The 23,231-nt window shown below is 45.6% G+C and overlaps 1 protein-coding gene across 1 annotated transcript in view; it reads right to left on the bottom strand.

Moving 5' to 3' along the window:
- Positions 1 to 23,231, bottom strand: part of LOC141106868 (uncharacterized) — a 210,441-nt gene that overhangs the window by 25,520 nt on the left and 161,690 nt on the right. The window contains 3 exon segments of the mRNA XM_073597796.1: positions 748 to 874; positions 19,604 to 19,886; positions 19,888 to 21,370. Coding sequence (XP_073453897.1) covers positions 748 to 874; positions 19,604 to 19,886; positions 19,888 to 21,370 — 1,893 coding nt within the window.

The raw sequence follows: 23,231 nt of genomic DNA, 5'->3' as shown, positions 1-23,231 counted from the left end.
TTTAACGGTGTTCGCGTGTTCAAACAAATTTTTTGCCTGTTCGCATGTTCTGCTGCAAACCGAACAAGGGGGTGTTCGGCTCATCTCTAACCTTGATTAGTCAATTTCAACTTGGGGCTAGGGGGAAACACTCCTGAAAAGAGAGTTGGGGAGAATGGCGATATACAAGATGGATATTCTACCTCGTTTTTTATATTTACTGTATATCAAACGTTACCTATAGCACTTCCGAGGGCGTTCTTCCGTTCATTACAGTCTAGCTTAGTAAGGTACCTCTGGCCGAACTCCACAGATAGGCTCCGCTAAGACATCTTAGTAAAGCGGGAAACAGGGGGGGGGGGGGGGGGGAACGGGTCTACCGCATATGTAAGTGTACCATATAGCATCTGTATTGACCAGAATAGTGGATTGGTTTTATAACGGTAAATCAAAACAGTGGGTAACTATTGAGTAACAAATAACACCTGTCCCCTTGTCCTCCCCTCTGTGGATTATGCATGAATATACACGAATGCTATCCTAAGTATATGGCTGTATGGTCTCCCTGGATTGATTTTTTGGGCTCTGGTGATCTGGGATCTTTATTATAAATAGTCTTTTTTATAATTAGTTTTTATTCTATGACGCGGATCTGATTTAGGGAGGCGGTTCCTCAGATGGACTGTTGGAGAAATGGATAGACTTATTTGCAAAAAAATGTCCTTCTTTTTTTTTTTTTCTTCTTTCTCTTCTTCTGTCGCTTCTTACTCTTTTTTTCTTTCTTTTTAGAGTTTAGTTTGTCGTGCTTTGGGGTAGATTCTTGCCCAAGTGAAGTAATGGTTATCCAAGTACAAATGCCTTTCCTGAATAGGTGGTAAGACATAATTATATTGATCTACAAAATATTGGAAAGGATTGTCTTTGTCAACCTCTGTTAATGTTTTGATATATGGGATCTAGTTGATCCAGATTATGGGCTTTTGTATGAAATTTTGCAATTTATTTAATAAAAAAATGTAAAATAATTAGTTCAGTAAAGGCCTTCTATAAAAAAAAAAAGGCTTCCTTAACCAAGACGCGTTAGTGTTTTTTTTTTTACTACATAGAATTGTCTGTATTTGGCTGTTAAATTATAAAGAGTTTGCAGATCATATATGGACTCCAGTATGATTTTTTTTTCTAAAAATGTCGGTTACACAAAAGTCACGGTGGTGATGGGTTCTGATTTTTGAAGTTTTAATGAAGCTTGGCAAATGCCCTTTGTGTGTTGATTTTCTATTTGTTTTAAAGGGGCCCAGTAGAACCCTGGCTCAGTAGTACCCCCACTCACAGGATTCCCAGCTTATTAGTACCCTCGTTCAGCAGATCCCATGTTCAGTAGTATCCCCCAGCTTTGCTGATCCTCTACTGACTGCTCGTGACTTATTTCTGGTTAAAGGATATTAAACACCCAAAACAACTAAGACACAATGGGTAAAATGTATTTTTGCATTAATAACGGCTATGGGGAGTAATGGAGATGTCATAGCATTTTCTGGAAACATGAAATTATATTGAGGAATGGAGATGGACCTTTCATATGGTGTACAGTATCTCCTCCTCATTTGTTGGGAACATGACGTTATATTGAGGAATGGAGATGGACCTTTCATATGGTGTACAGTATCTCCTCCTCATTTGTTGGGAACATGACGTTATATTGAGGAATGGAGATGGACCTTTCATATGGTGTACAGTATCTCCTCCTCATTTGTTGGGAACATGACGTTATATTGAGGAATGGAGATGGACCTTTCATATGGTGTACAGTATCTCCACCTCATTTGTTGGGAACATGACGTTATATTGAGGAATGGAGATGGACCTTTCATATGGTGTACAGTATCTCCTCCTCATTTGTTGGGAACATGACATTATATTGAGGAATGGAGGTGGACCTTTCATATGGTGTACAGTATCTCCTCCTCATTTGTTGGGAACATGGCCTTATATTGAGGAATGGAGATGGAGCTTTCATGTGGTGTGGTTTGCGCAAACGTTATAGCGTCTACAAACTATGTGATATATTTATGAAATTTTAATTCATTTTTTATTTTTTACTAGTAATGTCGGCTTATAGCGTGACTGCGATATTGTGACGGACAAAATCGGATACCTGACACTTTTGACATTTTTGGGAACTAGTGACACCAATACAGTGATCAGTGCTAACAATATGCACGGTCACTGTACTAATGATGCTGGCTGGGACAGGGGTAAACATCTAGGATGATCAAGGGATAAAATGTGTGGCCAACATGTGTTAGGCTAAGTTCCCACTGGCATTAAAAGCAGGCGTTTGAGAAGTAAAATGAGACTGTGACCCGCTTCTTCCATAGTGCCTATACTTACTTCTGTGGATAGGTGGAGATATTTTTTCCTCTTCACTTTTCATAATCATCCCGACCTCCTCCGTGGACAGCTGATCACCCCCCACATATGTCTCTACTTCTTCTTCTTTAACCTCAGCTTTTATATTAAACCGCTCTTCACCCTAAATAATAAAAAAATCTATTAAAGTCAACTGAAATAAAAATGACAGCAGCTTTCCATTACCTAATACATCAATAAAAGTTTTTCTCAAAACCTCTTTCAGGACAGCACCTGGAGAGAGCGCAGCTCCACCCACTTTCCTAGGAAACACTGCGATCAATGTCTTTTAAAGGCAGGACACTTCCACCATGTCCTCGGTTGTAGAGTTTCCTCCGCCATGGTGGAAGCGCTGCGAGGAACTACGGATGTGCTGCACTCTATTCAGGCAGAGGTCCTGTGCATGGGAGTTTTTTTTGTTTCTTTTTCCTTTTCTTAGACCCTGGGGTCTTTGGGCCATCCCAGCATCCTCCCAGATAGGCGGGGGGTATTCTTTTGCTCCCTGCTCGGCAAGAGCTTGGGTGCCGGCCAGGGGGGGTCTGTCAGAACGTGGAGCGTGGAGTGGCGTATCCTTCCTGGGCCTTCGTTCGTTCCGGATTCCGATGGCGGGTGATCTCATTTCCGGAAGGGACGGGACTTCCGGTCGGGTGCATGGCTTCCAGCCTGCAGAATGCAGGAGTTGGCTGGCTGGTGTACACGTCCGGTCTTCGCAGCGGCGAAGAGACTGGGAGTTTCTTTTTAAAAAGTCGCGATGGCCGCAATGTTCGCTGCGCGAAATGGAGTCAGTGACAGTGGCGGGAGCAGGAGCCACAGGTGCCAGCCAAGTCCAGGTAAGTAGGGGCACAGGCCCCATGGCTGTTACCTATAGGGCTATGTTTTTTTTCCCCTCCTCCCCTCCCCTGGGCATTAGTATAGGGGAGGAGGGGGTCTGCACCATAACCCTTGGTTTACCTCATGGAGGGGTATGGTTGGATGGTCGGCCCCCCCTATTACTTTTATGGGGGGGCTGTTAGGTATCCTTGGGGGAAGGAGGGGGGTTATGGTTAGGTCCTAATCTAGTATTTTTTTTTTAAATAAATGTAAGCGGTGTAAGTACCTAAACATAACTTGGTATCAGGCTCTTGTACTCCCTGAACATAAGAGCTCAGACTGGGAGAGGGGGAAACAGAACAAGTGACCAATCAGCTGTGCTGCAATTTTAAGAAGAACTGATAGCAGGAGGGAGCAGAGTGACAGAGAGATGAGCTCATCAGTCTGCTGTTTCTCCTGTCACTGTCCAGTCACAGACTGGGGGAGGGACAAGACCAGCAGGTATTACTGATCTGAAGTAGAGAAAAATAAGGTCTACTGCCCATTTCCTGTGAGCCCAGGAAGCCTGGGACCCAGTCCCTAGTGGGACATCATCACATCAGCCTGGACTTACAGTAGCAAAGGACAGCACCATGTCATTCAGTATGCACCCCCATTGTAAGAACACAAGGAGGAAGAGGACCCACAATGAAATGTGACTGGACTTAACAGCCACAGAAAAAAGGAACGTATATTGATTAAAAAGAAAAAAAGAGAATGAGCTAGAAACCAAAAGATGTAGAAGTAAGCATTAAAACAAGAATCTATAAAAAAATAATGTCCTCTCATAGCTTAGAATGCATATTTAGGTCTACATGTCCAGCCCCACCTACCTGATCCTGGTAAGGGATGGTGTGATCCTCCTGTATGGAATCCTGGGAATACAGAGGAAGGGGACATCTCTTGCCCTAAACCCCAAAGATGATAAAATACATTTATAAAATGGAGCAAGAGATTATATAGAAAAATATCATCCCATAGCTTAGAATACATATGAGTTCCAATTGCTCGGTCCTATCTACCTGATGATGGTGAGGGATGGTGTGATCTTCCTGTGTGGAATCCCAGGAATACAGAGGACCTCCCTCCTCCATTGACTGCTGAGCTCCACTTATCGACATCTCTTCTTCTTCCCTTTTAATCTCAGCTTTAATGTCTTTCAGTTTCTCATCCTAAACCCCAAAGATAGTAGAATATATGTGTAAAATGGAACATGTCCTCTCATAGCTTAGATTTATGTTCTAGTTGCTCAGTCCCACCTACCTGATGATGGTGGTGAGGGATGCTTTGACCTTCCTGTGTGGAATCCCGGGAATACAGAGGACGGGGACATCTCTCTTGTGTGTCACCTTCCTCCATAGACTGCTGATCCTCAAACATCTCTTCTTTTTCTACTTTAACCTCAACTTTGATGTCTTTCAGTTCTTCACCCTAAACCCCAAACATGATAGAATGGATTTGTAAAAGGAATCGAGATGATATAGAAGAACTATCTCAAAGTGTAGAATTCCACAACGTATTTGAGTCCTAGTTGCTCAGTCCCACCTACCTGATGAAGGTGAGGGATGGTGCGATCTTCCTGTGTGGAATCCCGGGAATACAGAGGAGGAGGACATCTCTCTGGTGGGTTCCCATTACTGGATCCATCTGTAGGAAACACAACAAGTTACCGGTAAGTCTAACTTGGTTTTTCCCAAGGCGTCTTTCAGGACAGCACCTGAGAGGATAACAGAGACTTACCCCCTTAGGGCGGGACAACAGCTTGCAGGACCTTTCTGTTAGTATTTGAACATGCTGGGCCCGAAGCCCCTGAGCAAATAACTTCAGAGCCAAGTCGATCGCCTTGAGCTCTCTCCAGTTTGAGGACTTGGTCGCCTCTTTCCTGGACCAGTTTCCCTGAGTGAAACCCTTTTCTAGGTGGGCTCCCCAACCCCAGGAACTGGCATCGGTTGTCAGCCTTTTTTCGATTGGAAAGGCCCAGACTAACCCCTCCAATAGGATATCCTGCCTTTTCCACCACCATAGTGACCTCTTCACTTGGGTTGGAACTCTTACCTCTGAGTCTAGGGATTCCAAATTGTGATCCCAAGATCTCAGAAGAAAAACCTGCAGATGTCTGAAGTGTAGTCTTGCCCACTGAACAGCTGGCATTGACGAAGTCAGAACACCCAGGGCTGACATGACCAATCTTACCGTCAGCTGCTGGCTGGTCTGCAAAAAAGACACTGTATCCTGGATTTTTCCTTTCTTCTCTGAAGGAAGAAAAATGTTTTGGCTTACCGAATTTATTATATACCCTAGAAACCGAATTTCCTGAGATGGTTCCAGGGAAGATTTTTGGAGATTTAGGATCCAACCTAGAGACTCCAGATGGCTGCATGCTCTGCTTAAATTGCTCCTCAATTCCTCTCTTGAGGGGGCGAAAAATAGCAGATCGTCTAAGTAAGGAATTACTGCGATTCCCTGAAGACGCAGCGGAGCTAGGGCCTCTGCCATTACTTTGGTAAAAATTCGGGGTGCCGATGATAGCCCGAAGGGTAGGGCTCTGAATTGCAGATGCTGAATTCTGCCTTCCAACTTTACCGCCAACCTGAGAAACCTCTGGGACTGGGATGAGATTGGAATATGCAGGTATGCATCCTTTAGATGCACTGACGCCATGAAACAACCTGGAGTCAGAAGATTTCTGGCGGTGAAAATTGAGTCCATCTTAAACTTTCTGTATTTGATGGCTCTGTTTAGTGGCTTTAAATTTAGAATTAAACGAAATCTTCCTGTTGGTTTTTTTACCAGGAAGACATGTGAATAGAAGCCCTCGTGCCATTCCTCTGGTGGCACTGGGATTACTACACCCTGCTGCATCAGTTCCTCCAGAGAGGATTTCATGGCCAGGGCCCTTATTGGATCTCGAGGAGCATTTGTTACCAGAAACCTTCTTGGGGGGCTTCTGGAAAACTCGAGAGTATAACCCTGCGAGAGAGTGGTCAGAATAAACTGATTTGTAGTTATCACTGACCACTGCGGAAGAAACTCTCGTAATCTTCCGCCGACCCGCAGAGATGAGTCATTGTTAGTTTTCGGCCTGTGAAGGAGGACGGAAGAGAATTCCGCCTTTGCCCTTCGCCTTTTGCGCGGACCAATTTTTTCTCCTGCCCTGAAACTTATTTTCCTGCTGTTGCTGTTGAGTTTTTTGAGGTCGAAAAAGACGTTTTGGGGTCTGCTTTTTCTTTATGACCGGAAAGGACTTCTTCTTATCGGCAGTTCTGTCTAGGATATTATCTAGATCAGGGCCAAAAAGAAGGTCACCTGAAAAGGGAATACCACAAAGTTTACTCTTTGAAGCTATATCACCTGGCCAGGTTTTTAGCCATAAAGCTCTTCTCGCAGCATTTGCTAAAGCTGCAGACCTAGCTGACATTTTGATAGCTTCAGCCGAAGCATCAGCAATATAAGCAACCGCAGAAATCAGGGTAGGAAAGGAATCTAAGATCTCCTGCTTGGGGGAATCTGCCACTATATGAGATCTAAGTTGGTTCACCCAGTATTCCAGATTCCTGGCTACACAGGTTGTGGCCATTGCTGGTTTTAAATTGCTCATGATTGATTGCCATGATCTCTTGAGCAAAAGATCCATGCGTTTGTCCATTGGATCCCTTAGAACACCCATGTCTTCAAAAGACAGGTCTGTGGATCTTGAGACCTGTGAAAAGGCTGCATCCAACCTGGGCACCTTATTCCACAACGCAGAAGGGTCCTCCTCAAAAGGAAAGCGCCTTTTGTGGGCTCTGGAAAAAAAGGGCTTTTTCTCTGGATCTTGCCATTCTTTAGTAATGGCGTCAGAAATGACCGAATGAACCGGAAATGTTCGCCCCTTAGGCTCATTTAACCCTGCATACATGCGGTCATGAAGAGATAACTCCTTCTTTTCCTCACTTAAGCCAAGTGTAACATGGATAGCCTTAAGGAGTCCGTCTACCTCCTCTAGGGAAAGCTTAAATTTGGAAGGAGCCACCTCCGCTTCCTCACCCTCCTCCTCCGAATCTTTAACGGAAGGAGTAGGGGACTGCTCTTCCCTGATAGAGGGGCCTTCAGGTAAAGCTTCTACCATGGGGAAAGAAGTAGAACCCTGGGAAGCCTCAGAAGTGGATGGCTGACTAGCAGCTGGATTAACTAAAGAGTCACGAAAAGTCTGAATCGTGGCGTATAGTTCCTTCTTTACAGAGGCAACCAGATCATCACAAACTGAAGCTGATTCCTCCTTAACTAAAGAAGTGATGTATGTACTGCATAAAACTTTTTTCCAATTTTCTCCCATTTTGGCCCTGCAAGAAGGACATCTCTTTTTTGGGTCAGAGCTTTTAGCCTGTGAGAGAAAAGACAAAAAAAGCAAAAAAACAAGGGGACCTTTTAGTGAGACCCAGTCTCAGCTACACAAGAATCACCCACAGGTGCACTAAGAAGAAACCAGTCAGCCTCTAGTGCCCAGACAGGCCCCTTGCCACTAGGGGGTAAGAAAAAAGAAAATAGACCAAACCCAGGAAAAGGAAGAAAGGCAGACTTAAACTTCTGCTCCTACCTGAGCTTTACTGGCGCCTGTGCCTGTCCCCACCGCTGCAGACACTGAGTCCTCCATCTCTGGTATGCAGCTCCTCACTTGTGGTTTCATATGCCGCTTCCGGACTCCCATAGTGCATCTGCACCGGACCGGAAGCGGAAGTAGGCGCCAGTTCCTGTCCTCCCTCCTCCCCCCTTGCATCCACGCCGGAAATGACGCTTCTGCTGACCCGCCTTGTCACTTCCGCCGCGCCTGCCGGCCAAAAAACATGGCGGCGGCGCACGCGCACCGCCGCTCCTACGACCGCGCAGATCACTGGGTCTACGGCTCTCACCGAGCACCAGGAGGGGAAGAGGAGCCCGATTGCTACCGCTGCAAAGGCTTGGGTAGGCCGGGAGGACAGCGGGTCTCCTAAAGGAGGAAAAAAAGAAAGGAAGCCCTGTCTCCCAGGAGCATCTGAGAGACCTTGACTCCCCTTCAAAAAGATGTTCCCTCCGGGCCGGAGGAAACACAAAAACTGAGGTATGGTAGGGAGGCGCCTCCCTTTAAAGTTTGGAGGAAGAAGGTGTTTCCTGTTTCCGGTGGGTGGAGTCGCTATCTCTCAGGTGCTGTCCTGAAAGACGCCTTGGGAAAAAGTACCCACATATGGCTGTGAAAGCCAGGAACCATTACATCACCTATAGGCTTCCATGGTGAAGCCACTATCAGTGGTCCCTCCTCTCCCCTGAAGCTTCTGCTGGATGAAACATGGAACTCGAATCACGTTACTGGACTGACCAGAATGGGCAGGAAGTAGGCAAGTATACACATTTATTTTTTTTAACCAGGATAGTTAATAGAGGTTGTGCAAAAAAGTTTTAACAGCGCCAAAGATGTGTATAATTAATCCAAATGGACTGCAGCTTTCTCAAAATTGACGTGGGTCAGTAGTGGTAAAATAATTCTAGCCCTCCTCTGTAACTCAAAACATGTAACCAGTAAAAAAATTTTAAACGTCGCCTATGGGGATATTTTAGTACCGAAGTTTGGCGCCATTCCACGAGCATGTGCAATTTTGAAGATTGACATGTTATCTATTTACTCGGCGTAACATCATCTTTCACATTATGCAAAAAAAAAATTGGACTAACTTTACCGCTTTATTTTTTTTAAAGCCCGAAACTGCGCAAATACTGTGCGAGATAAAAAGTTGCAAAGACTGCCACTGTATTCTCTAGTGTTATTAATACGGTGATCAGTGCTAAAAAATACTGCACTATCACTGTATTAGGCCCCTTTCACACTGGGGCGGTGGGGGCGTCGGCGGTAAAACAACGATGTTTTTAGCGCTGTTTTACCGTCGTTTTTGCGGCTGTATTTGGCCGCTAGCGGTGCGGTTTTAACCCCCACTGGCGGGCGAAAAAGGGTTAAAACCGCTCGTACAGCACGGCTATAGCCGCGATATTGCCACGGTATAGCCGCGCTGTCCCATTGATTTCAATGGGCAGGAGCGGCGCTCCAAAGATGCGGCTCGCAGGACTTTTTTTTACCGTCCTGCCAGCGCACCGCTTCAATGTGAAAGCCCTCGGGCTTTCACACTGAACAAACAGCGGAGGCTGTTTAGGGGCGGTTTGCAGGCGGTATTTTTAGCACAATAACGCCTGCAAACCGCCCCAGTGTGAAAGGGGCCTTAGTGTCATTGGTCCCCAAAAAGTGTCAAAAGTGGCAGTTAGTTTCCTGGCAATATCACAGTCCCGCTATAAGTCGCTGATCGCCGCCATTACTAGTAAAAAAAAAAAAAAAAAAAAAAATCCCATAGTTTGTAGACGCTGTAACTTTTGCGCAAACCAATCTATAATTCAGGCATATTGATATTTTTATTTTACCAAAAATATGTAGCAAAATACATATTTGCCTAAATTTATGAAGAAATTAAATTTTTTAAAAATTTTTTGGTGGATATGTTTTATAACAGAAAGTAAAAAAATATTGTTTTCAAAATTGTCGCTCTTTTTTGTTTTTATAAAATAAATAAAATAAAACCAGCAGAGGTGATCAAATGCCACCAAAAGAAAGCTCTATTTGTGGGGCAAAAAAGTAAATAAATAAATTTTGTTTGGGTATAGCGTCACACGTCTGCGCAATTGTCAGTTAAAGTAATGCAGCGCTGTATCACAGAAAATGGCCTGGTCAGTAAGGGGGGCATATCTTCCGGAGGTCAAGTGGTTAATGTTATTAATAATGTTCTATTTATGAAGACACTATACAGTATATAGGTAATGTTTCTATATTATTATTATTATACATGTTTTATAAAGCACCAACAGTTTGTGTGGCGCTGTAGAATAAGGATGAGCTCCGGCGTGTTCGAACAGCCCACGTGCCGAGCCCGCCAGAAAGTCGGCGCTGCGCTAATCACAGGCAGTGAGACATTTCCCGATCTCTGCAGCCGCACATCGGGAAATGTCTCACTGCCTGTGATTAGCGCAGCACAGTGCCGACCTCCTGGCGGGCTCTGCATGTGGGCTGTGCGAACGCGCCGGAGCTCATCCTTACTGTAGAACATGGAAGCAGATAGTACAGTTACTGTATTGATTATAATATACTCTATATATGTGTATATCATCATTTGCTGGAGATAAAAGACATCACAGTGACTATGGAGGAAGAGGACGGACATGACGGGGGGGGGGTTACTGGGTGTAAATATAAATTAATAACTTATTACCTCCTCTGCTGCCTCTTCCAACGTCTTCTCTCTACTTCCTCCTGGCTCACCTTTCACCCGGAACTTCCTGTTTAAATCCCTACATCACTTCCTGTACATAAGATACCTCACTTCCTGTCTGTCTATCACTTCCTATCTGCACCTGACGTCACTTCCTCCCTAGTTGTGGTATCACTTCCTGTGTCTGTACAAACAAATCACACACTTCCTGTCCCACTCATAATTCGAAAAGATCTCCACCTTCAGAGTAATGTCATTAACCACTTCCCGCCCGCCCTATAGCGGATTGACGTCCGGGAAGTGGTTCTGTTATCCTGACTGGGCGTCATATGACGTCCAGCAGGATAACATGCCGCAGCGCGCCCCCGGGGGCGCGCATCGCGGCGATCGGTGGAGCGGTGTGTCAGTCTGACACACCGCTACACTGATCTTGGTAAAAAACCTCCGGCGGAGGCTCTTTACCATGTGATCAGCCGTGTCCAATCATGGCTGATCACGCTGTCAATAGGAAGAGCCGTTGATCGGCTCTTCCTCACTCGCGTCTGACAGACGCAAGTAGAGGAGAGCCGATCGGCGGCTCTCCTGGCAGGGGCGCAGCCCCCGCGCAGATCACCCCACTGGACTACCAGGGATGCCACTAGGACCACCAGGAAAGGGGCAACGTGGATGGCCAGGTATGTACCCCATGGCCATCCACATGTGCCCAATCTGTGCCAATCAGTGCCCACAAATGGGCACTGATTGGCACTATTATGCCAACAATCTATTATGCCAATGCCCAGATCTGCCCAGCAATGCTATATCAGTGCCACCTGTCATTGCCCATCTGTGCCACCTGTCATTGCCCATTGGTGCCACCTGTCAGTGCCCATCTGTGCCCATCTGTGCCCACCTATCAGTGCCCATCAGTGCCACACATAAGTACCCATCAGTGCCACCCATATATACCAATCAATGCCACCTACGAGTGCCCATCAGTGCCGCCTATGTGTGCCCATCGGTGCCACCTATGAATGCCCATCAGTGCCGTATACCAGTGCCACCTATCAGTGCCCATCAGTGCCACCTATCAGTGCCGCCTATCAGTGCTCATCATCAGTGCCACCTCATCAGTGCCACCTCATCGGTGCCCATCAGTGCCGCCGTATCAGTGCCCATCAGTGCAGCTATATCAGTGCCCATTATTGAAGGAGAAAGCGTACTTATTTACAAAAAAATGTAACAGAAACAAAGAAAAACTTGTTTTTTTCGAAATTTTCGGTCTTTTTTTATTTGTTGCGCAAAAAATAAAAAACGCAGAGGTGATCAAATACCACCAAAAGAAAGCTCTATTTGTGGGAACAAAATGATAAAAAAATTGTTTGGGTACAGTGTAGCATGACCGCGCAATTGTCATTCAAATTGCAACAGCGCTGAAAGGTGAAAATTGGGCTGGGCGGGAAGGTGTCTAAGTGCCTGGTATTGAAGTGGTTAAAGGGGGAGTCCCGTCTATATTTACTATGTGAATATTATAAAATAACACTGCAATGGTTAAAAAATATGAATCACCAGATCCGGTGACCATCTTAAAAAAACTGCAGATCAAATCACAGAAAAATTAAGTATGTTCAGCTGAATTGCTGTGTTTTTCCTTTACATATTTTTTCCTCCCTTGCATTGTGTGTTTATGTGTCTGTAAGACTCTCATTTGTTCCTCTGTAATGAAGGAGTATTCTGTGAGTGGAATACATGTGTGCTGTATACACAAGTAGGCTCAGACTCTATTATATCATACTTGCCAACAGTCCCGATTTTAGGGTTGCCACCTTTTCTTCAAGCCAAACCTGAACACATTAGCAGCGCACGGCAAATATATATTTTTTTGTAGTACATTAAATTCATTACCTCTGTACAATGCAATGAAGAGCATTTTTTTATGTAGTATACACTATATACTATACATATCGTTTTGTGATTAAATAACATTTCTGGAGGGTTTGATGGGGGGCAGTATGTACAGGAGAGGAGTTCGGAGGGTATGATGGGGGCAGTATGTACAGGAGAGGAGCGCGGAGGGTATGATGGGGGTGGTATGTACAGGAGAGGAGTGTGGAGGGTATGATGGGGGGGGGTATGTACAGGAGAGGAGTGCAGAGGGTATGATGGGGGCAGTATGTACAGGAGAGGAATGCGGATGGTATGATAGGGGTAGTATGTACAGGAGAGGAGTAGGGAGGGTATGATGGGGCAGTATGTACAGGAGAGGTATGCGGATGGTATGATAGGGGTAGTATGTACAGGAGAGGAGTGCAGAGGGTATGATAGGGGCAATATGTACAGGAGAGGAGTGCGGAGGGTATGATGGGGGCAGTATGTGCAGAAGAGGAGTGTGGGGGGTATGATGGGGGGTGGTGTGTGCAGGAGAGGAGTGTGGAAGGTATAATGGGGTGGTATGTACAGGAGAGGAGTGTGGAGGGTATAATGGGGGCAGTATGTGCAGGAGAGGAGTGCGGAGGGTATGATGGGGGCAGTATGTGCAGGAGAGGAGTGCGGAGGGTATGATGAGGGCAGTATGTGCAGGAGAAGAGTGCGGAGGGTATGATGGGGCGGTATTACAGGAGAGGAGTGCGGAGGGTATGATGGGGGCAGTATGTGCAGGAGAGGAGTGCAGAGGGTATGATGGGGGCGGTATGTACAGGAGAGGAGTGCGGAGGTTATGATGGAGGCGGTATGTACAGGAGAGGAGTGCCGAGGGTATGATGGGGGCAGTATGCACAGGAGAGGAGTGCCGAGGGTATGATGGGGGCAGTATGTACAGGAGAGGAGTGCAGAGGGTATGATGGGGCAGTATGTGCAGGAGAGGAGTGCGGAGGGTATGATGGGGCAGTATGTGCAGGAGAGGAGTGCGGAGGGTATGATGGGGGCAGTATGTACAGGTGGCATTGATGCGTATCAGTGCTCATCAATGCTGCCTAACAGTGCCCAACAATTCTGCCTATCAATGCCATCTATCAGTGCTCATCAATGCCACCTATCAGTGCTCATCAATGCCACTTATCAATCCTGCATTTCAGTGCCCATCAATTCTGCCTATCAGTGCCACCTATCAGTGCCATCAATGCCGCCTATCAGTATCCATCCATGCCGCCTACCAGTGCCCATCAGTGCTGTCTATCACAACCCATCAGTGCTGCCTATCACAACTCATCAGTGCTGCCTATCACAACTCATCAGTGCTGCCTATCACAACTCTTCCATGCTGCCTCTCAGTGCCCATCAATGCCGCCCTTTCAGTGCCCATCAGTGCTGCCTATCAGTGTCTATCAATCCCACCTATCAGTGCCCATTAGTGCCTCCCATAAGTGCTTATCGGTTATTGACAGTTCTCCCTCTCTCCTCTCTTGCACGATCTGCTCCTTCTCCGACCCCCCCCCCTCTCCTGTGTGTACTCTGCGGGAAGTCAAGTGTGAAGCTAACAAGCTCACACAGGACAGAGAGGGGGTGGTTGAAAATGGAGCAGATCGTGCAAGAGAGGAGAGAGGGAGTACTGTCAATTAAGGCTGTGAGCTGTATAAAAGATACACGCTCTCTGCTCAGAGCCATGCGATTAGCAACCCCGCTGGGGCCCGACAGTGGCGGAATGCCAGGGCCCAGTCGCAAGTGCGACTGCTGCGACTCTGGTAGTTCTGCCACTGACCGATACTAGGGAGTTAGAAGCACCAACACTCCCTGTATAGCTTTTCTGACAGCTGCTTCTGTTTCTATCCCTCCCGCGGCTGTCAGGGAGATTGGTGCTTGTAACTGCCCCCACTGCCGCACCAATCACCCCCCCAGGCTGTCCCCCTCTTTGCTCCTCCTGTGTGCTCCCTGGATCCTCCTCTGTGCTCCCCTTGTCCTCTGGGTCCCGATCCATTTTGTCCTCCGTGTCCCCCTGCGTCCTCCCCGGCTCTCCGTGTCCTCCTCTGGGCACTGATCCGTTTAGTCCTCCAGGTCCCCCTGCGTCCTCCCCGGCTCTCCATGTCCTCCTCCCGTCCCCCCATGTCCCGGATCTTTCAGTATGGAGAATGGATGAAGGAGGCAGTAAATCTGTAATTTACCGGCTCCTTCCTTTTCCGAATGCACAGTCAGTGATCACTGACTTTGACCATTCATAACTAAGCATCGTAAACTTTAAATGGCTCTATATTTAGGATGTATCTGGTCTATAAACCAGAGGCTCTGGATGGAGAGTTGGATAAATTGCTCTATATTTAGGATGTATCTGGTCTTTTTTTCCCCCCAGAATAACATATGCCTTATGGTTACCAAGTAGAAATACTTTGTTTCAATGTATTTAATTGTTTTATAACACAACATAAGAAATCAGAAGCAAGCATACAGGTCACCGCAGGGGCTGAAGAATGATCAAGAATTACAGAGAGATCCAAAAGGAATATAAACAGAATAATCATAGTTTAACACCTTTATGCAATTGGGATGATATTGAAGGTTAATAAATGCGAAATGGAAAGAAAAGGGGGGAAAAAAAGTCTATATGCCATGGCATATAGACTTCTACATCCCAGGGGAGTAGAAATGCTTTCATAAAGGAAAGGAAGTCTATACAATATTAATGGCTGCGGTCTCTAAAAAGACACGCTCTTGTAATTTCGAGGACAAAAATGTAATAATCTCTCCCACTTAGATTGCTGATCAAGGCCCAAATCGATTTGCTTCCATATTCTCCAGCCACTGCGCTATTGTTTAGCTGTTGTTTCTGGAACACTGCAAAGTCATTTTTTGCATTTGTACAGAATACAGTGTGGTACTAAAAAAAAGATCACAAGTGACTTGCTATGCCACTTTTTGGCAATTTGCATATAGTTGACAACATTAACATTTGTTTTGTTCTTTAACCCCTTCACACCTAAGGATGAAACAAATCTAAATGCCTAAGCCCAATTTTTTGACTTTGACATGTGTTAGTAACTTTTGTTCATCCAGGTGGATTATACCTTGTTTTTTTCAGGAGCTTTCATTTGGTGGTAAATGGCAATGGATATCTCCTGCCTTTTTTTTTTTTTATTCTCAAAGGAAAACTGGCCCAAAATAGAAAATAAAATCATACCACATATGTGTACAGTGCTTGAAAAAGTATTCATACCCCTTGAAATTTTCCACATTTTGTCATGTTACAACCAAAATGTAAATGTATTTTATTGGGATTTTATGTGATAGACCAACACAAAGTGGCACATAATTGTGAAGTGAAAGGAAAACGATAAATGTATTTCATTTTTTTTTACAAATAAATATGTGAAAAGTGTGGTGTTTTTTTTTTATTCTGCCCCCTTTACTCTGATACCTCTAACTAAAATCGAGTGGAACCAACTGCCTTCAGAAGTCACCTAATTAGTAAATAGAGTCCACCTGTGTGTAATCTAATCTCAGTATAAATACAGCTGTTCCATGAATCCCTCAGAGGTTTGTTAGAGAACTTTAGTGAACAAACAGCATCATGAAGGCTAAGGAACACACCAGACAGGTCAGGGATAAAGTTGTGGAGAAGGTTAAAGCAGGGTTAGTTTATAAAACAATATCACAAAGCTTTAAACATCTCACGGAGCACTGTTCAATCCATCGTCCAAAAATGGCAAGAGTATGGCACAACTGCAAACCTACCAAGACATGGCTGTCCACCTAAACTGACAGTCCGGGCAAGGAGAGTGTAACGAAACGTCCCTACACTCCGCTTCAGTGCTTTTGTCATATACCATTTCCTCCCAGTCTGAATATAGATATCAGATATTCCAAGCGCTCACAAGCACAAAACAAGACAATACTTGTTTAGTTGCTAAACATAGACTCTTTTATTAGAACCAAAATACAAGTCTTTATATACAGTTAAAGAGGAGGTTCCCCCCTCCTTCTCATATTACTCTAACCAGAAACAGGATTAACATGAGCTAATTAACTAATCCCTTAAAGCAGCCGATGTGACTCCGTGCCCTCCTGGGCATTGTTATGATTAATCAGGATTTCACTACAGGTCAGACTTGTTGTCACCGAGCTTCACACAGTAGATTATAAGTATAAACACAGAACTCCTTCATACAATTGCAGGGTTAATTAGAACAAACAACAATGTGGCAAGCCAGACTAGACTCATTTACATTATACAGTGAGGTCCATAAATATTGGGACATCGACACAATTCTAATCTTTTTGGCTCTATACAACACCACAATGGATTTGAAATGAAAAGAACAAGATGTGCTTTAACTGTCAGACTTTCAGCTTTAATTTGAGGGTAATTACATCCAAATCGACTTGGATTTGGATGTAAATACCCTCCACACTACATTCTCTAACAGCTCTCCTCCACCATCCACACTACATTCTCCGACAGCTCTCCTCCACCATCCACACTACATTCTCCGACAGATCTCCTCCACCATCCACACTACATTCCCTGACAGCTCTCCTCCACCATCCACACTACATTCCCTGACAGCTCTCCTCCACCATCCACACTACATTCTCCGACATCTCTCCTCCACCATCCACACTACATTCTCCGACAGCTCTCCTCCACCATCCACACTACATTCCCCGACAGCTCTCCTCCACCATCCACACTGAATTCATCCGACAGCTCTCCTCCACCATCCACACTACATTCTCCGACAGCTTTCCTCCACCATCCACACTACATTCTCCGACAGCTTTCCTCCACCATCCACACTACATTCTCCGACATCTCTCCTCTACCATCCACACTACATTCTCCGACAGCTCTCCTCCACCATCCACACTACATTCTCCGACAGCTCTCCTCCACCATCTACACTACATCCTCCGACAGATCTCCTCCCACCATCCACACTACATTCTCTGACAGTTCTCCTCCACCATCCACACTACAATCTCCGACAGCTCTCCTCCCACCATCCACAATACATTCTCCGACAGCTCTCCCCCACCATCCACACTACATTCTCCTACATCTCCTCCACCATCCACACTACATTCTCCGACAGCTCTCCTCCACCATCCACACTACATTCTCCGACAGCTCTCCTCCACCATCCACACTACATTCTCCGACAGCTCTCCCCCCACCATCCACACTACATTCTCCGACAGCTCTCCTCCACCATCCACACTACATTCTCCGACAGATCTCCTCCACCATCCACACTACATTCTCCGACAGATCTCCTCCACCATCCACACTACATTCTCCGACAGCTCTCCTCCACCATCCACACTACATTCTCCGACAGCTCTCCTCCCACCATCCACACTACATTCTCCGACAGATCTCCTCCACCATCCACATTACATTCTCTGACAGCCCTCCTCCACCATCCACACTACATTCTCCGACAGCTCTCCCCCCACCATCCACACTACATTCTCTGACAGATCTCCTCCCACCAGCCACACTACATTCTCCGACAGATCTCCTCCACCATCCACACTACATTCTCCGACAGCTCCCACCATCCACACTACATTCTCCAACAGTTCTCCTCCACCATCCACACTACATTCTCTGACAGCTCTCCTCCACCATCCACACTACATTCTCCGACAGCTCTCCCCCCGCTATCCACACTACATTCTCCGACAGCTCTCCCCCCGCTATCCACACTACATTCTCCGACAGCTCTCCTCCACCATCCACACTACATTCTCCGACAGCTCTCCCCCCACCATCCACACTACATTCTCCGACAGCTCTCCTCCACCATCCACACTACATTCTCCGACAGCTCTCCCCCCACCATCCACACTACATTCTCCGACAGCTCTCCTCCACCATCCACACTACATTCTCCGACAGCTCTCCCCCCACCATCCACACTACATTCTCCGACAGCTCTCCTCCACCATCCACACTACATTCTCCGACAGCTCTCCCCCCACCATCCACACTACATTCTCCGACAGCTCTCCTCCACCATCCACACTACATTCTCCGACAGATCTCCTCCACCATCCACACTACATTCTCCGACAGATCTCCTCCACCATCCACACTACATTCTCCGACAGCTCTCCTCCACCATCCACACTACATTCTCCGACAGCTCTCCTCCCACCATCCACACTACATTCTCCGACAGATCTCCTCCACCATCCACATTACATTCTCTGACAGCCCTCCTCCACCATCCACACTACATTCTCCGACAGCTCTCCCCCCACCATCCACACTACATTCTCTGACAGATCTCCTCCACCATCCACACTACATTCTCTGACAGCTCTCCCCCCGCTATCCACACTACATTCTCCGACAGCTCTCCCCCCGCTATCCACACTACATTCTCCGACAGCTCTCCCCCCGCTATCCACACTACATTCTCCGACAGCTCTCCCCCCGCTATCCACACTACATTCTCCGACAGCTCTCCTCCACCATCCACACTACATTCTCCGACAGCTCTCCCCCCACCATCCACACTACATTCTCCGACAGCTCTCCTCCACCATCCACACTACATTCTCCGACAGCTCTCCCCCCACCATCCACACTACATTCTCCGACAGCTCTCCTCCACCATCCACACTACATTCTCCGACAGCTCTCCCCCCACCATCCACACTACATTCTCCGACAGCTCTCCTCCACCATCCACACTACATTCTCCGACAGCTCTCCCCCCACCATCCACACTACATTCTCCGACAGCTCTCCTCCACCATCCACACTACATTCTCCGACAGATCTCCTCCACCATCCACACTACATTCTCCGACAGATCTCCTCCACCATCCACACTACATTCTCCGACAGCTCTCCTCCACCATCCACACTACATTCTCCGACAGATCTCCTCCACCATCCACACTACATTCTCCGACAGCTCTCCTCCACCATCCACACTACATTCTCCGACAGATCTCCTCCACCATCCACACTACATTCTCCGACAGATCTCCTCCACCATCCACACTACATTCTCCGACAGCTCTCCTCCACCATCCACACTACATTCTCCGACAGATCTCCTCCACCATCCACACTACATTCTCCGACAGATCTCCTCCACCATCCACACTACATTCTCCGACAGCTCTCCTCCACCATCCACACTACATTCTCCGACAGATCTCCTCCACCATCCACACTACATTCTCCGACAGATCTCCTCCACCATCCACACTACATTCTCTGACAGCCCTCCTCCACCATCCACACTACATTCTCCGACAGCTCTCCCCCCACCATCCACACTACATTCTCTGACAGATCTCCTCCCACCAGCCACACTACACTGAATTTTGTGTTGTTTAACAAGCTTATTTTTCCTAAAGAAAGATTGCCCACACTCTGAACATAAATATGGAAGGTTAACCATGTGAATTCTCTGGTGTTGCAGGTGTCCTTTATGAGTGAAAAATGTCCCGCACTTATATAAAAGGAAGTTCACCCGTGTGAATTCTCTGATGTCTAACAAGGGCTCCTTTCTGAGTGAAAGATTTCCCGCACTCTGAACAAGAAAAAGGACGCTCACCCGTGTGAATTCTCTGGTGTATAACAAGGGTTCCTTTATCAGTGAAATATTTCCCGCACTCTGAACACAAATAAGGACGCTCACCCGTGTGAATTCGCTGATGATCAAGAAGAGCAGATTTTTTAAGAAAAGATTTCCGGCACTCTGAACATGAGTAAGGACGCTCCCCTGTGTGAATTTTCTGATGTAGAACAAGGTCTCCTTTACGAGTGAAAGACTTCCCGCACTCTGAACATGAATAAGGACGCTCACCTATGTGAATTTTCTGATGTAGAACAAGGCTTCCTTTCTGAGTGAAAGACTTCCCGCACTCTGAACATGAATAAGGACGCTCACCTGTGTGAAATGTCTGATGTAGAACAAGGCCTCCTTTCTGAGTGAAAGATTTCCCACACTCTGAACATGAATAAGGACGCTCACCTGTGTGAATTTTCTGATGTCTAACAAGGCCTTTTTTATGAGTAAAAGATTTCCCGCACTCTGAACATGAATAGGGACACTCAACGGTGTGAATTTTGTGATGTTTAGAAAGATCTCTCTTGTCTTTGAAAGATTTCCCGCACTCTGAACATGAATATGGATGCTCACCCGTGTGAATTCTCTGATGTTTAACAAGGCATTTTTTTTGACTAAAAGATTTCCCGCACTCTGAACATGAATAAGGACGCTCACCTGTGTGAATTTTCTGATGTAGAACAAGGCCTCCTTTCCGAGTGAAAGATTTCCCGCACTCTGAACATGAATAAGGACGTTCACCCGTGTGAATTTTCTGATGTCTAACAAGGCCTTCTTTATGAGTAAAAGATTTCCCGCACTCTGAACATGAATAGGGACGCTCACCGGTGTGAATTTTGTGATGTTTAGAAAGATCTCCTTGGTCTTTGAATGTTTTCTCGCACTCTGAACATGAATAGGGGCGCTCACCGGTGTGATTTCTCTGATGTCTAACAAGACGATTTTTCTTAAGGAAAGATTTCCCGCACTCTGAACATGTATAGGGAAGGTCACCTGTGTGATATTTCTGATGTTGCAAAAGATTTCCTTTCTGAGTGAAACATTTCCCGCACTCTGAACATGAGAATAGATTGTCACCTTGGTGATCTCCTTCATGGGGTGAGGAAGATTCCTCGGGATTAGAAGGATCTGTTGATCGATCTGCAGTGTGAGATCTTACATGGATATTTACAATCATAGTATGTGATTGATGAGAAGATTCCCCCTGATCAGAGGGATCCATTGATGTCTCCGGACAGGAAGGTCTGTGATGTATATTTTGTGTATTTGGATTTCCTCCTGGAGGATCCTGTGTGATGACATTATCTTCTGACTTACAATCAGCAGATAATAGAAGATGTCTCTCCGAGGAATTCCTGACATCACATCCACCTGTTGGAAAGAAGTAAAAAAATATAATAAATCTCAGTAGATGAGAAATAACTGGAGTTTTAGCTCCTTCTCCCCATCAGTGGAATAAGTGGAAATGCCGATCTCACAGCCTTCTTTCATTAGATGCGGAGAGGGCCTTTGATCGCTTGGATTGGAGGTTTATGGTAGCATCTCTGAAACAAGTAGGTCTCCCGGTGGAATTTATACAAAAAATAATGGCTTTATATACCACTCCTTCGGCAAGGATAAGGGTCATTTAAAAGTACTCGTGGCTATTAATGAATTGTCGGTCCCGGCAATACACATAAAAGTCAATGAAAAAACCGGCATGGGATTCCCCCCACAGTCTGGTATGGATTTTGAGGGGGACGCCATTTTTAAAAAAAATTTTGGTGCGGGGTTCTCCTTAATATCCTTACCAGACCTGAAGGGCCTGGTATAGAATTTGGGGGGACCCCCACGCAATTTTTTAAAAAAATTTTGGTTCGGGGTTCCCCTTATATTTATACCAGACCCAAAGGGCCTGGTAATGGACTGTGGGGGAAACCCATGCCGTTTTTTTTCAATGAACTTTTGTGTGTATTGCCGGGACCGACAATTCATTAATAGCCGCAAGTACTTTTAAATGACTTTTTTTCCTTTAGAAATGTCATTTTGCTGTCAGACTGTTCTAAAAACGGGAAACATGCGCCCCTTTACAGGCATACTATAGACACCCCCCAGCTACGAAATTTAAAAGAATATTACACTTATATTGTTTCACTTTAAGCATTATTAAAATCACTGCTCCCGAAAACACAGCCATTTTTTAAAACTTTTTTTTGCATTGATCCATGTCCCCTGGGGCAGGACCCAGGTCCCCAAACACTTTTTATGAAAATAACTTGCATATAAGCCTTTAAAATTAGAACTTTAGATTATTCATGTTCATGTCCCATAGACTTTAACGGTGTTCGCGTGTTCAAACAAATTTTTTGCCTGTTCGCATGTTCTGCTGCAAACCGAACAAGGGGGTGTTCGGCTCATCCCTAACCTTGATTAGTCAATTTCAACTTGGGGCTAGGAGGAAACCCTCCTGAAAAGAGAGTTAGGGAGAATGGCGATATACAAGATGGATATTCTACCTCGTTTTTTATATTTACTGTATATCAAACGTTACCTATAGCACTTCCGAGGGCGTTCTTCCGTTCATTACAGTCTAGCTTAGTAAGGTACCTCTGGCTGAACTCCACCGCTAGGCTCCGCTAAGACATCTTAGTAAAGCGGGAAACAGGGGGGGGGGGGCGGAACGGGTCTACCGCATATGTAAGTGTACCATATAGCATCTGTATTGACCAGAATAGTGGATTGGTTTTATAACGGTAAATCAAAACAGTGGGTAACTATTGAGTAACAAATAACACCTGTCCCCTTGTCCTCCCCTCTGTGGATTATGCATGAATATACACGAATGCTATCCTAAGTATATGGCTGTATGGTCTCCCTGGATTGATTTTTTGGGCTCTGGTGATCTGGGATCTTTATTATAAATAGTCTTTTTTATAATTAGTTTTTATTCTATGACGCGGTTCTGATTTAGGGAGGCGGTTCCTCAGATGGACTGTTGGAGAAATGGATAGACTTGTTTGTAAAAAAATGTCCTTCTTTTTTTTTTTTCTTCTTTCTCTTCTTCTGTCGCTTCTTACTCTTTTTTTCTTTCTTTTTAGAGTTTAGTTTGTCGTGCTTTGGGGTAGATTCTTGCCCAAGTGAAGTAATGGTTATCCAAGTACAAATGCCTTTCCTGAATAGGTGGTAAGACATAATTATATTGATCTACAAAATATTGGAAAGGATTGTCTTTGTCAACATCTGTTAATGTTTT

Source organism: Aquarana catesbeiana, linkage group LG08, assembly GCF_042186555.1.
Source record: "Aquarana catesbeiana isolate 2022-GZ linkage group LG08, ASM4218655v1, whole genome shotgun sequence".
NCBI classification, from domain to species: Eukaryota; Metazoa; Chordata; class Amphibia; order Anura; family Ranidae; genus Aquarana; species Aquarana catesbeiana.
This window is presented reverse-complemented; position numbering and strand designations above follow the sequence as displayed.